Here is a 15,926-nt window from a genome sequence, read left to right as displayed (position 1 = left end):
CCAGCTGCACAATCAGATCCATCAAGGCCTGACCTTGATGGAGGGCTGTTGTTGTTTGGGAAGGCCAGTGTTTAGGGTTCATGCAAAGTTTATGATGCAGAGACTGTATGGACTGTATATACTGATCTCAAGGGAAGACTAAATGGTCCGCGGTCCATGGAGCAAAGAGCGAAGGAGACTTGCCTGTGGCTTTTCATGAAATAACACATGAGATCACCAGGAAATACATTTAATATTAAAAACAATTAAATCCTGGATATTGCCCCTCAGATGCAAAATAAAAAAAGAATCATATGATGAAGCAAATGTTTACAAAACATCCGACAATGATTGAGTTGGAATTGAAAAGCTATTTTATTTAGTCGGGCTAGTGGGCATGAAAAACAAACAGCACGTTAGGCAAGTGTAGGCCATCATACCTTTCACTCAGTATCTCATAAAACTAGAACAAAGGCCTTATGTGTGCAAGGCAGTGGTCCTTTAAATGATGGCCCACTTTCCTCCCCGCTGCCACGCAAACATTCCTGACTGACATTCAATCAGGGAAATTTGAACCAAAGCAAGATGGTCTTTTATTAGTACCGCCCTGTTTGCTCGACTGGTCAGCTCCAATATGCGGAGCGCTTTGAGTGGCGTACTGTAAGATGATGGGTTCACTCTCTGATAAGGGTGAATGAGGGGTAAACTGCTATTCTGCAGAAAGGAACCATCAGACCTCATCATGTCGCTCCTGGAGAGCCGTGTCACGGGCTCTTCAGAAACCAAGTGACAGAGCGGCGCGAGGCGGCTCCCCTCCTGCTATAGTGGAAAACACACTGGAGCTGAAGCCGCCCTGCTTCTGCTCCGCCAACTGGAACTTTGTATCAGTCAGGGCAGAAAAGATCATCTATAATCTGACAAATATACACTGAGGCTTTTAAGCCTCTTCAGTTGTAACGTTATCCTACACGCTCGCCAAAAATTGTTTATATTTACCTTTCCTTGTTAGCAGAAGAGGACAAATAGGAGGCAGTCTTGCTTTGTAGAGTATATTTTGAACTGCTTATACGAAGCAGAACAATGCAGCTTATTCAGCGGCCAGCAGTTTGTTCAACCAAATTACAGAAATAAAACCAAACCCATATTTTCTCACTTATCTTCAGTGGCATCTAGCCATCCAGATAGTTTAGGAATTTTTTTTTCGCCAGAGTTTGAGATATCTCTTGCCTCCTTTGTAGAGTGGAATTTTGTTTTGATTTGCAGTGATATAAAAAGTATTCAGACCATTTACTTAAAGAGGTACGGGCACACTTCAAGATGTTTTTTTGAGCTGTAAACTAAATCATTTGACCGTGACTGTGATGAAAACAAGTCAGTACTGGTGATTGACATTTCTTACCAAATTTATAAAAAATCTGCATTTCATGGGTTAAAAATGGCTCAACACGCCATCTACTGGTTTTAATCAACCCTGAAAGTTTAAGGCCAATGCTGACATACTGTAGAGTCGACCGTTTGGAACTTATCTATGTCATGACATTTTTTTTTAAAAAGAATGTTAACATCCTCTGATCAGATGTCACTGAGCAACTCCTGCTTCACACATCCACGCCCCCGCTTCACAGCCCCTTGCCCACTTTTTTACAAAATGATGCAGCGGGTGGAGTTAGGCTCAGACCTGGGGGGAAGTTACACTTAGAGTAAAAGTAATTCTGCAATATAAGTATAAAATTCCTAAATTCAAAATTTTACTTAGGTAAAAGACGTATTAGCAACAAAATCGACTTGAAGTATCAAAAGTAAATGTACTCATTATGCAGAATGGCTCCTGTCAGTGTTTTATTATTATGTTATACGATCTTTGTTTTTGCTGCATTAACATGAAAGCGGTACTTTGATGCTAAACTTTGTTGAGTTGGAGCTAATTTTACCTGCTAATATACTACTGGATAATTTAATCTATAACAATGCGTCATATTTCATAAACTGATATGTTTTTATATTGTATAATGTGAAAAGTAACTTGTAGCTACAGCTGTCGAATAAATGTGGTTAAAAATACAATATTTCCCTCTAAAAAGTAGTGGAGTTAAAGTGTAAAGTAGCATACAAATTATTTTTTTAATATTTGTTGAAATTTCCATTACATTCCGACATCCTTCAATAAATAAATCAAAAGTTCTGACAAAAAAAGAGAAAACAATCCGGTACCTGTGGCTGTCGCAGGACTTTAATAAACATTCGGGCCGAATGAAATGATTGGACGGGCGCGTCACAGAGTCTTCCACAAGCTGTTAGCGTGACAGCTGAGTACTAACAATTGCTATGTTTCTTGTTAATGTTAATTATATGTCTACGTTCATAATGATACTTTTTGGGGGAGTGGCTTTGGAAGGGAGGCCTGAACAGACAGACTGTCAGTGTTTCTGACTTGGCGACTTCCTCGTTAGATTTAGTGACTTTTGGAGCCAGTGCTGCTAGCTACTTTCATAGAAAAAGAGTTGGCAACACTGGGATGGGTTTTTCCGGTTGAATCATTTTTTTTAATCTAGCATACTCTTGCTAGTTTCTCAACATTACCAACCCTAGCTTTAAGTACAGTACTTGAGTAAATGTGCTGAAGTTACTTTCCACCACTGCAGATTTGAAAAATCTCAGAGACTCAAAACTTGACTTCCAGATAACGTAGATAAAAAGTTTTAATCTACATGTCTATACACACGCCCTGGCCACTTTATTATGTACACCTATACAACGTAATGCAATCCAATGCAACTGCTCTGCCACAAATTCTAAAACTTTCCGAGGAATTGTCATTTCAATTACATGTTTGTTATTCAGGTTGTAGTAAGTGATTGTAGGTTGTATTGTATTGTATTGTATTAGATTGTTCAGGTGTGCCCAATAAAGTGGCCATTGAGTGGGTGTTCATTGTAATTGGGGTGAACCAACCCTTTAAAAAAATGTCCTACCTAAGACTGGTTCTATAATAATATGTTGCCACCTGGCTTTGTGTTGCTGGTCTGGTGAAGGTCTATGAGAGACAGGGTGGGGATATTGTGTGTATAATTGTCTCTGCCGGCGCTCATAGGGGACCCTTTGGTGAGATGCAACACCAGGCAACTGCATGTGATGCGGCGGCTGTGGCAATGTTCAAAGTGATGACTTAGGTGCTGGAGTGCAGATTGCAATGCTCTCCCACCGCTCACTTCCAATTAGGCAGCGGGCCGACTGATGCGTCTCGGAGCAGAAGCTTCTAGTAGGCATCAAAAGGAGCAGCGTCGCTCGGTGACATCACGGAGGGAAGGGGGCTCCTGGAGCGTCAGCCACGGCAATCTGATGTGGCTCAGTAAATATCATGATTAGCGTCCATGCAAAGACAGACTCCCACATTTGTATCATTACATAAAAAACACCCCAAACAGCTCAAACTAAGGCTGTGTAGCTCAGGCTGACTGCCTCTCGGATATTTTTCTGTGTTTATTGGTGTGTTGATTGTGCATTTCCGAAGTTCTCTGTGTTTTTAGTTAACAGCATGTTGGTTGTGAAAACATTTTTGATTAATTGCCATAATTATTGTGATCATTTTTGCCCAAATGAACAGCCAGATGGCAGGATATGGTGTCATATTTGCGATCCTATCATTAATCTGGCTCTAGGTCCATCTGAGCACATTGTGCCGTTTGCTGTGTTCACAATCTGTCCTCAAGTTGTCCATGTCTTTTTTCTTTTTTTTTTGGAGCTGCGAGTTTTTATTTGATTATATTAGACTATAAAATATTAAAGTTGAGGGCGTATGAAAGCCAGGCATTTATCTGCATGAATAGCTTGTGTTTAGTGAAGTAAGTAATGCACTTTAAGTAACATCTCCGTCATGCATACAAAAATTAACATGAGTGTTTCCGTCTCATGGTTTTGTAGTGGGAGCCTCAGAAAAGATCTGACAAAACCACTTTGTGGGGGTTCAGGGCTGCTTTTAAACCCGCTTTTCAGTATCGAACCTATGGATTATGCTTTTTGTTTTTACCAGAATGTGTACCACAATACAGATAATAACAAGAAGTCTGTTAAGGACGTCATTTAAAAGTGTCGAAAATGAAATAATGGGCCAGGTGGGAGCTAATGACACATTCCTATTTAAAAGCAAGTCAAACACTATTTAATTCTGTGATATCAATTAACCTCCAGACAAATGTTGTCAAAGAGAGCAGTCTGGATGTGATTGTTCTCTCTTTGCTCTGCAGTGTCCTTGGGCTCGGGGAGACTGTTTCCTGACAGGGAACAATGAAGAGAGAGGTGTTTACAGATCTTTACAGATGGCTCCGGGGCTCAGAATTAGCTCTTACGCGATTCAGTTCAGACTTAACTTCAGATGTGTCATCAAGACTATCATCAGGATGTCTGACAATGTATCCATTTGATCTTGACGCGCAGCGCTCACCGAGTTAGTCAGATATCACTGTCAAATATTAAACCTCGTGACATGTGTCTAATGATAGCTCACTGAAGAAAAATCACAATCGCATCATGGCGGCTCTCAGAAAACACACCATCCTGTTTCCGAGAAGCTTCACAACTTTGGAATTATGTTTTTGTACACCAAGTACTTTTTCGACTGACATTTCACGCCTATTTATAACAACAGACGAGCACAGTGACTAAGTGTTTTTAAATGTACAGGCACAATTAATTGGGCACATGTGAGTGGAAACAGGGAGGAGAAACAGATGATAGTTACTGAGACAGCCTGGAGATTGTTCAGTGATCCTGACCTGCGTTGTTAGAGCCTATCCAGCAGGCCTTCCTTTTTCTTTTTTTTCCTCCTCCTCCTCCTTTTTTTTTTTCTTTACATGGCATAAATCCGGGAGATGAAAATGTCATGGAGCAGGTTCATTTTGCAAAGAGGTTTTGATTGCCATGCGCGTGTAATTGATTGTTCCAAGGACAGGGGGAAATCTAGAAATGTCATAACAGTCCTGCTTAGGTTGGTCCCACCACAAGGCAATCAATGAGAAGTAAAAAGAGATATTGATTTGCGAGCAGCAAAAACTGTAGCTTGAGACAACCGGAGAGCGCTGGGGAAAGTGGCACAGACGTGCAGACCTGTCAGTGGCACCTATGAATTACCCAATCTTCTCTGAAGATAGTGTTACCTCGGATACTCACAAAAGTCCTGCGCTGGGTATTGCAGCTGTCCATTAGCTAAGCTCCTCAGGCTGCTAACTCTCTCTGGCTTGTCAGATTAATGAAGGAAGTGTTGACCTTCCGAGGGATAAATGTTGATGTTCTCAAATTTACAAAAGTTTCTACTGGCATGCTAACATTGGAAACAGAGTGCCCTTTTACAGCTGGCTCACACGTTTCTGAAAATGATTGACGCATTTTGAATAGACTCACTTACACAAGGGAGAGGGGATTGTACTCTGTGAAGATACTAATGCTTCAAGTTGAGTTGTAAATATATTGTCATGTAAGCCTTTAGCACCAATCCAGTTGGACAGCGGGCTGCCATGAGTGTTGCAGTAAACGTAATCTACGCAGTTAGCTGGTTTCTCTAGATGTAAGGGGGGAAAAAAAGCGTTTTGGCTCAGAAAGCGGCGGCTGCTGCTTCTGTAAATCCAGGCCTTGCTATGCCAAGAGTCTGCTCCAACGGATAAAGGTTATAAACACTTCAGCTGCCTGATTTATGATGGACACCTCAGGTTTTTTGACCTTTGCATATCTCTGTCTGAAGATATAAATTTGTAGTGACACAGATTGGAGGCTTTACAGCAGTTTATGACATGCTAAATCTCAGGCGAGGCATGCCTGCCTCTTGTTTTGTAAGGCTAGTTAGGCTGGGAGTTGCCTTGCTTGGAGTCCCAGACAACATTTTCAAAGCAGGACTTTCCTATTTTTTTTTTTTTTTAATAATAATAAGCAATTACTGCTCTTTACTTAAGGTTAACATAATGACGCCTCAGTTCTTTGAGCGATGATGTTTGAGGAGACGTATTGGCAGTTAATTTCGGCATTCTTGACAAACTTGTTTCTCATAATATGATGCCCTTTAATGGAGGTGCTGCCTCTTATTGTGGCATTGCCCTTGAATCTGATCTTGTATGAGAGAGTAACACAACCTGGCATGGCAGCAGTGCTGTTGTAGACCAAGAAAGCTGGCAAAGCACGGTTACAAATGGTGTGAGAAGCGGAGTTAGACGTGCGGGTATCTTGGAGTGATCCCTGCCAGAAGGTTAATTGGTGCCTCTGGATGTCTGCTACTTGGGGCATCTGATAGAAAGGCATAGAACAGCAGGAAGGGCTGCTGTTAATCTCTGTCAGTTCCATCCTCAAATACCACGATAAGACGCAAACATTCACATTACGGTGGATATAACTGCATGTAAGTGGTTATTTCCAGGAAAACAGTTTTTAGTCTTTGTGAAACGCACATTTATCTCACAATAGGGAATGAACTGCATGCATTGGTGAATTTGAAGCTACATAAAATATGCAGGAAATAGTCTTTACATGATGGCGTATACTAGGATTGAGTCATTTCTCTTAAATCCTCACTGGACTGGGGAAAATGTTCATCTCCTCACTTTGGTGCACGTTCCTCCCAGTCCCTCAGTTTTAGCGGCGACTTTGAAGAGAGAGGACATCAACTTGGAGCTTGTCATAGCCATTGGTGTTCTCCTTCACTGTGAATACTATATATAAGACTATAAATAAAACATACCTCTGTGCTCTTGACAACTCTCTCCCTTAGCATCAAGGGTGTTTTGGAGGCCATCACCGATCTCGGTTGGCCAATCAAAACATCTCTCTTGCGGTGGATCAAGGTCACAGCACATTGGGGGCTCTTGGGTGCGAGTGTGAGTGTGTGTGCAGGCTCTTGTTCACGAGGGCCCCCATTCTCCGTGTTTGTTTTGAAAGTCCGAATCCCATCTCCATCCATTAGCTGGCAGGCAATTCACCTCCAGGGTTTCTCTTGAGGCACTTGTGAAATATTGATAAAAAAAAAAGTCTTATTTTCAGAAGGCAAAAAGAGGGGAAGACATTCTATGGGCCGCCCAGTGTGGGACTCCTGAGTGCTCGGCTTCAGCCATCCCCCTCATGGAGTGCCCTCTATTCAGAAGAGAAATATTAACCACATGAAATGCATAAGTGCCTGGACAGGGCTGTTATGTCCTATTCATATTTAACTCGGAGCACATCTGCCACGTCTCTCCCAAAACGCACATTTTCCAGCACGAGGCGGAAAAAATATCTCCCAATATGTGACAACGCTGACAAACTGCATTTATTGCAGGGTGCCTTCAAAAGATATGCAAAACATTGCTTGTGATATTGTTGTGTGGGTTGCCGGGTGTTTAGATTTTAAATAATCTGAAACAGTTATTGTCAGAAAGGACACTTTAATCTTCCGCGGCTGTGTTCACATTATGTCGAGCAGACCCTGCAGCCACGTGAACCGAACCCTCTATGCTGAGTCAGAGTTTCCACTAATTGGATGATGGGAAATATGTCAATTAGAAATACTGTTGTTTAATTATCTGTTAATTGGAGCGATAATGTTTGTGCTCTATGAGTTGGGAGAATGAACAGGTGAATAATGAAAGAAGTAATTGCTGTTTATGAGACTGTCAGGGAAAATATAATGACGTGACAGATTGCCTGTAATTTTTTGTAATTTTTTTGTGTGTAATTGTCTAGTTTTAACTCTGATAATTGGATCAGCTTTTCCACCAGCATGATCAACATCTTTATCTGCATTCACATTTGCAACATATTTTTATTTTGCTAAATGGCCACATCTTCAGAAGTTATGCTTCTTTTTTCAGTCTTTTAATTTATTGATAGAGCCATGCGGGACATTAACATTTCTGAGTTAGTGTTAAGCCATTCCTCGTACTTGGCTTCAGGGAAGCTGAGATGTTATCCAGAACAGAAGGCTCACATTTTCATTGCAGTTTTGAGGCATCCATAATCACTATGGAATAGGTCATTTACAATAACACTTAGCGGGCCCCAGAAGAATCAATTTCCTTTTGTCACTCAGTGGCCAATGATTGTTGTAAACATCTCAACTTGAGGCCAGAAAAACCTTGAACACAGCACTAAGTCAATGGCCTGTCGTGAATCACATGGTGCTGTTACACCAGCAGCAGTCTGTTAGTAAAGACATTATGTCCAGCTATACTCTCCAACCTCCTGAGGCACAAAGCAGCCGCCATCATGTTGTCTTAAATGGCTTCTGTGACTTCTCATAAGAAATTAATACTTGACGCTGAATGTGAATTTTCTAAAAATTGCACCTTGGTAATTAAATTCATTAAACTGCTGTTACACAGTGTGTTTCAATGCCATTAATCTCCATGTTTCTTCCTTTTCTAGTGTACATGCCTGATGAAGACGGTGTTCTCCAGGACGTCACCGCTGAGGAAGACGCCGAGAATGACACTCAAACTGAAGAAGAGTGCTCGGAGAAGACCAGCCCCAAAGTGTCCGAGGACAGAGAGCTCGACAACAAGAGCACCAACACTTATAGCAACCAGAACTCTCCCATTAGTGTCCTTTCAAATCAAGAGGCCGAGTTGGAGTCGCGCCTTAGCGACACCAGCGACAGACTCTCAGACTTCAAAACCGCCTCGCCGCCTGAGAGCCAGAAGGATGAGGAGAGCCGTGGCTCCAAACATGAGGTGGGCGGCAGCTTGGAGAAGATGAGGGCGGCCTATGCAAACTTTCTCTCTGATTCCTACTGGACGGGGATAGGGATGGACTTGAAAATTGGCAAAAACACCAGCAAAGCCAACTGTGACAGCACCAACGGGACCGCCAAGACTGAGTTTGACTGGCACCAGGATGCCCTCTCTAAGACCCTGCAGCAGACACTCTCCCCAAAACCTACATCCAAACCTAACCTTTTTAGCTCTGTCCACCTGTACAGGCAAACCACCAAACCCTGTGGCTCGGTGTTCACGGGAGCCAGCCGATTTCGCTGTAAGGATTGTAGCGCCGCTTATGACACTCTTGTGGAGCTGACGGTCCACATGAACAAGAGCGGACACTACAAGGACAACAACCACGGCAAACAGAGCAACTCCTCTGCTTCGTCCTCTAAATCTAGGAAACGAAATTTCCAAGACATGGAAGGAAAAGAAGATGCACAAAAAGTTTTGAAGTGCATGTTCTGTGGCCACTCTTTTGACTCACTCCAGGATTTGAGCGTCCATATGATTAAAACTAAGCATTACCAAAAAGTGCCTTTAAAAGAGCCAATCCCAGCACTCACAGCCAAGTTGTTGCCACCAGCAAAGAAACGGGCCTTTGACACGGTGAGGCCTTGCTCCCCTGACTCTACGACCGGTTTATCTGGCTACACCGAGGCGCAACGGGCCGCCGCCATTTCAAATGCGAACAATAATCGCTACGGCTATCAGAACGGGGCGAGTTACACTTGGCAGTTTGAGACATGCAAGTCTCAGATTCTTAAATGCATGGAGTGTGGAAGCTCCCATGACACCCTTCAGCAACTCACCACGCATATGATGGTTACTGGACACTTCATCAAAGTCACAAACTCGGCCTCTAAAAAGGGTAAACAGTTAGCTCTTGATCCCCTGGCCATAGAAAAGATCCAGGGTTTAGCTGATCCTGCTGCAAGTGACATAGAGGGAGAAAAGGTGTCTCCAAAAAATCCTTCCCACGGGAGCAGTGAGAAGGATAGCCAGGGGGAAGGTACATCAGACAAAATGGAAGAAACTGAAGCTAAAGATGACAAGCAAGACAGTGAGGATCAAAAGCCAGGCAATGGGGCTTTTAAGTACCCTTATCTCCGTGAGGAGGATCTTGAACAGGACTCGGGAGGAGGAGGGGACATTCTTAAATCTTTAGCCAACACAGTGGCCTCTGCCATCAATAAAGCGCAAACAGGGACGCCAAGCTGGAGTGCATATCCGAGCATTCACGCTGCCTATCAGCTCTCCGGCATCATCAAAAGCTCCCCTCTCTCTGCATCACCCCCTACTCAGCTAAAGCAGACATTTAACCACAAGCTGAGACCGATTGCCCCAAAGGGGAAGTTATATCACGGTGCTGTGGGAGTTGAGGCTCCCCAGGGACCGCATCAAAATGTGGACATCAAAAAAGAAAAGGTTGGCATTAGCGATGGTAAAGAAAGTCAGAATATTAAGTTTGATCTGTTGGAGAATGATGACAGCGATTGTCAGGATGATTCCTCTTCCTCTTCAAAGCTTGATGCAGACTGTATGAATGAAGGGAGTGAAGCGATCAAAGGAAAGTTGAGCCCAGATTTCTTTGACAGAGGCAAGACACCGAGCCCCTCTGCCAGCAATGGACGCAGCACTACTTCAGAGCCTCTCAGTGACACTCCAACTCTACTTGGCATAAACCCTCTTAGTGCACTGCAGTCAGTTCTGAACAATCATCTGGGCAAAGCAAATAAGCCCAATAACTCAAGAGTAGATAAACTATCTGCTCACACCCAGTCTATTTTTGCTGACATTAACCGTAGCAGTGAGAAACCAGCTTTAATGCTTGGAAATGCTATAAGAAAGAGGCCTGATAACCGCTTTCTCTTTGTTAATGACGACCAACCAATAGACCTGACGAAATCTAAACACAGCAAGGCAAGCTCCTCGCTACTCCAGCCATCCACCCCGATGCCACAGAAATATGCTCTGTCCGACATTGCGGATATGGTTAAAGTTCTTCCAAAAGCCACAACTCCAAAACCCTCCATACCATCAAGGATCCCGACGATGAAACTGGAATCCGACGTCCGGCGCTTCGAGGACGTGTCCGCCGACTTGTACTCCGTCCACAAGCGTAAAGGTAGACAGTCAAACTGGAATCCTCGCCATCTCCTCATCCTGCAAGCTCAGTTTGCCTCCAGCCTCTTCCAGACCTCCGAAGGTAAATACTTGCTCGCAGACCTCGGCCCTCAGGAACGGATGCACATCTCCAAGTTCACCGGATTGTCCATGACCACCATAAGCCATTGGTTAGCAAATGTAAAATACCAACTGCGGAAAACCGGAGGGACCAAATTTCTGAAGAGCATGGACACCGGGCACCCGATCTTCTACTGCAATGACTGTGCTTCCCAGTTTAGGTCCCCGGCCCTATTCATTTCCCATCTGGAATCCCATCTCGGGTTCCAAATCAAAGACATGTGCAAGATGCCGGTAGAGCATCAGACGAAGGTAGAGGAGCCAGAACTGTCGAAGGCCCTCAGCGTCAGAGCCACAGAGGCTCTAGTCACGGACGACGACATTGACTCAAAGTTCAAATGTAAGCTCTGCTGTCGGACATTTGCGAGCAATCACGCAGTCAAACTCCATTTGAGTAAAACTCACAGCAAATCCCCCGACAACCATTCACAATATGTGGAAATGGACAGGGAGTAGTTTTTCATATTATTGTCACTTTTTTCCCCCTTTTCTTCCTTTTTTATTTTAATACAGGTCAGATATTTCAACCATTTTTCAATTAGCGTTGTGTAGTGTGCATCATTATGACGTTTAAAAACATTTCATGGACAGCGAAGACACACTGGTTAGAAATTGTATAAGGAAACACTAAGAGATACTTTTGCACCCTGCTCAAATGCATCACCAGTAATGAAATGTATTACTGCTTGAAGAAACATAATTGCTGATGTTTGCATGCAATAGCCCCGGCTATGACTACTATTTATTTGTATGATATGTCAAGTTTCAATTGTATTTCGAAGACAAAATAATTAACTAATTGTACTTTACAACTTCTGTGATACAGTACACCTGCATACATGTGCAGCTGTTAAAACAGGTAGCCCGACACACGATAACACACATGCAGATCTGTACAGTGTATTGCTATGTAAAGATGTTTTGTGTTGCAATGATAGAAGAGAAAAAAAAGCACTTTAATAAATGTTTAATCACCAGTTTAGACTCGGATTCTGTATATGACTCAAAAATAATTAGGGCGCTTTGGAAACAAGGATATTTCACATGTAAATATATTTTAGAAAGAAAAAAAACAGTGCGTTTCATGCAACAAGGATAACAGCAAGACAGATGATACCTGTGATACCTGCACCTTTTTTTACTTATTCAAATAAAGAGTTAACATTTGATAACAGCTTGTATATCTTTTTTTTCTCTCTTGACTTGTTTGCTTGCGAAGTTAGAAGCTTGAGTTTGTTTTTAAAATTACTAAGAATTTCCCTGCTTATCACTGAGATAAGTGTTTTACCCGCTGATCAACTGATGAAATGACGGACAATAAATATCTATAGTTTACCAACAAATTCTACTCACGTTATGCAAGTATCAGTAACACTTTTATTATTACATTATTTGGTAATTTCCTGATAATGTCCTAGGAAGTTTCCCAGAAAGAACCAGGTCATTTGGTACTAATTTGGGAAAATATAAAAGCTTCCACTTAAAAATATTACAATTCATTTCTAGTGAAATCTAAAGTGTTCAGCTGACCTGCTGTGCCCTGACTAAAGTGCACGGTAGGTCAGCTGAACATGCAAAAAAAATGTCTACAGGCAAACATACAATTCAACATACATAGAGTATAAAATTACCAATAATAAATGAATAATAGTTGAGCCTTCCTTTCACGAAAAAAAACATATTTTTGCAATAAATATTACCAAATCACATCGTTCATTCCAGCAAACCTCTAAGGAAATTATCAGGAAAGTATTCAGAAATTACAGACCCATAAAATAAAGCATTATATCTCATATTAAAATTCACAATATCTTCCTCATCTATTACAAGTTCTTAAATCCACGGAGAAGCTCAATGCGACAAAGGATAGCATCCTCATACTGTACAGTACACTGCATTCCTTTTTACCTTTATGACTTTTAGATACACCTCAAAGATACATCTTCTTGTCAGACTTTATTGCTTTCCTGTGAACGCCGCCGCTGTTGCTGCAAGATGGTATCATAACAATTAAACATATTTCCTCCAGCTCTATTATTTCAAGGCTATTAAAAATAATTGCCTTCCAAATTCATAAACATTTTATGCAATTCATCTCTTTTCGAGCAATCAAGTCCTCAATTACCTCCACCCATCAAATCTCTGCTTTATAACGGCCAACTGACATTTGATGGCAAATGGGAAAAAGCACATGGGCACTGTGCTGATTTGAATGCTGTGACACCAACTTGCCCCCTATTGTTGGAAATGAGCAGGCAATCACGTTGTTCATCAGATGACTCCTAATGCAGTTAAAGTATTCAGCTATAATTTCTCCCTGCATTTATAATTACTGTCAAAGACCACACACCTCAGTGAGCAGATTAAAGCTATAAATTATTTAGTGCCTTTCTTCGCCGATGGATCTCTGATTTGTCTGTAGGGCCATTATGTTTTAGAGGAGCAACTTATTCTAAACTGAAGCAAAGCATTGTCCTTAAGATGCAGCAGAAGGCTTTGCAGGGGGTAAAAAAAAGATTAGAATATTATTGTCTGTTTGTGTTTATTAAGTGAAAATTAAAGTGAGGCTTTTTACTAATAAAAAGGGGACATGCGACATAGATTTTCTCATTTTTATTGATTTTATTTAGACTTTAATGCAGCAATTCCCTATATGTAGATACAAATCATCATTCAGTGCATATACATTTAAATATAAGTACATTTTGAGTATTCAGCACAACCTAGTAGAGATTCACCCGAGGCTAAGCAAAGAAAAATGCTCCCATCAGTGCAATCACAGAAGGAAATTAGTTGTCTCTGACCATAATTTGCTCTAATAAGTCAAAGTCGATGTGGGATTTATTGTTGGTACACAAAAATGCTAAATGGCTGTAATCTAAAATTTAAAGCAAACTTTATAAGGTTAATATGATTTGTATCGTGCAATCAGCAATCATTTGAAGGCGCATAAACTGTAGTGGGTGGAAAATCAAAATACACATCAGCTGCTCTGGATTTTTCAAATAAACATAATGCCCTCTAATAGGAATACCTGAGTTATTAAATACTGATAGACTCCAGGTAACGCTTCGCAGGTAATTAAGTGAAATAAACCCATAATTCTTTCATTGCTTTATATTAATTCATTTTGGATGTTTGCATATTAATACAGTTAATCGCACCGTATATCTAACATGTCATGGCTAATTACAGAACACAGTCAGCTTTCTGCAATTATACAGACGCAGGCAGACACACAATCTTGGGTTTAAACTGATTGATTACGAGAGATATTAAGCATAGTAACATGCCCATACATGGACACAGTTTATACGGAAAATGTGAACATGTCTTTTTTGTATTTTTTGCAGTACTCTACATTAGCCAGAACACTGGGCAGTTACATGGTGACAAAGCTTGCCTGTGTGTGTCCCGTCCAGGGTTATTATAGTAAACTAAAAGTGAAACTAAAATGAAAATAAGCAGTGAAAAATATTTTTTTGTAAACTTAAACTAAATAAAAACTATATCCTTTAAACTCAAATTTAAATGAAATGGTATTGCCTGCTTAAAAAACTAATTAAAAATAGTTTTAGTTTTTTTAGCTATAATATATCACTTCTGAAAAAAGGAGACGGCATGAATTTCCGTCAACTCACATGAGATTGAACCACAGAAATTGAACGGACTTGACCTTCCAGGAGATGTCACTATGCTGCAACTACTTCACATCGGACTCTAAAGTAGCATGAAGATTAAACATAAACATTACGGCCATTCCTATACATTTCTCCAACCGTGTATTTTGTACAGCCCTGTCTCCTAAAAATGACATTCCCATACAACTAAACTACAGTCTTTGTAAGTCTGTGAACGGCCGCAGCAAGTGACGTAGTATAACGAGCGACGCGCAAAGTGGGTGAAGTAGTATATCGAGCGACTGTTAATGAAAGTTACGGGAAATAATAACGTTATTGAAAGTTACCTGGTATAATAACGACTATAACAAGCAAGAAAGTCCACTACGGGCGGGCAGGAGGGGTGGTGTACGGGTCCATCAAACACCGAACTTGAACCCAAGAGACCGACAAACTATGATGTTTTTTTACTAATTCTAACCTAGTAGTTTTGTTGCGTAAACCTAACTAAGTTGCGTTGTTGCATTTTTTGGTTTGTTTTGTTTCAATTTACAATTTTAACCACATGTTTAAAAGTGCAACTGTAATCCGGGAGAAAATTCCCCTTGAGAACTGAGAACGCAGTTTAGCTGTATGGGAAAATAGTTATTTTAGGAGACAGGGTTGATTTTGAGACATTATACCTGGCTCCAACAAAAACAATCTAAAGCAATCTGCTGTAAAACTAAAACTAAACTAAAACTAGCAAATGCACTCTGAAAACAAACTAAACCTAAACTAAAATGAAATTGAGAAGTCAAAACTAAAATAAAATAAAAAATACTAAATGAAAATTCAAAACTATTATAACCTTGTCTTTATGGTTCCTCTTAATAAAAGAAAGAGAAACATGATAAGAGAAAATGTAGTTTAAAGTCACATCTCAGACATTGTCTCTCAAAGAAATCACTCTTAAGGTAGTGCAGCCAATCAAAATCTACATGCCACACATAAAGAGTGCTCCAGGGATGATGTATTTTTGTAGGCCAACCAGGAGGTTATCATCGCCCTGGTTCCCTCTACAAAACGCCAATGGGATTTTCCATTGGGTTTTGGATTATTGCAGAAAATAAGCTCTGGGGCAAACACGTTTATGATACTTAAACGTTTTGTTCAGCAAGATGATCTGCACAAATGAACACCACTTCTATGATTTTTGAAGTGTGAATGCAATCGCCAGGAGTAAAAAGCTAACGTTAGGCTATAAACAAACGACATGACGGTCAAATGAGCGTGAGTATACCCAACGAGGCTTTAAAGGCGGACGAGTCGGCGTGATCAAGTTTAGTAGTCTCATTTAGCCACTTGTTAGCAACCGTGTTTTTTAATT

The 15,926-nt window shown here is 41.0% G+C and overlaps 1 protein-coding gene across 1 annotated transcript in view; it reads left to right on the top strand.

Moving 5' to 3' along the window:
- Positions 1–12,106, top strand: part of LOC119489434 (teashirt homolog 2) — a 46,198-nt gene extending 34,092 nt beyond the window's left edge. Inside the window, exon 2 of the mRNA XM_037771853.1 lies at positions 8,359–12,106. Within this exon, the coding sequence (XP_037627781.1) occupies positions 8,359–11,393 (3,035 nt within the window). The 3' untranslated portion in view covers positions 11,394–12,106. The remainder of the gene's footprint in view (positions 1–8,358) is intronic.
- The last annotated feature ends 3,820 nt before the right edge of the window (positions 12,107–15,926 follow it).

The sequence above is a fragment of the Sebastes umbrosus genome, chromosome 6 (genome assembly GCF_015220745.1).
Source record: "Sebastes umbrosus isolate fSebUmb1 chromosome 6, fSebUmb1.pri, whole genome shotgun sequence".
NCBI lineage: Eukaryota > Metazoa > Chordata > Actinopteri > Perciformes > Sebastidae > Sebastes > Sebastes umbrosus.
The sequence above is the reverse complement of the archived record's forward strand: the minus strand, read 5'-3'. Positions and strand labels throughout refer to the sequence as shown.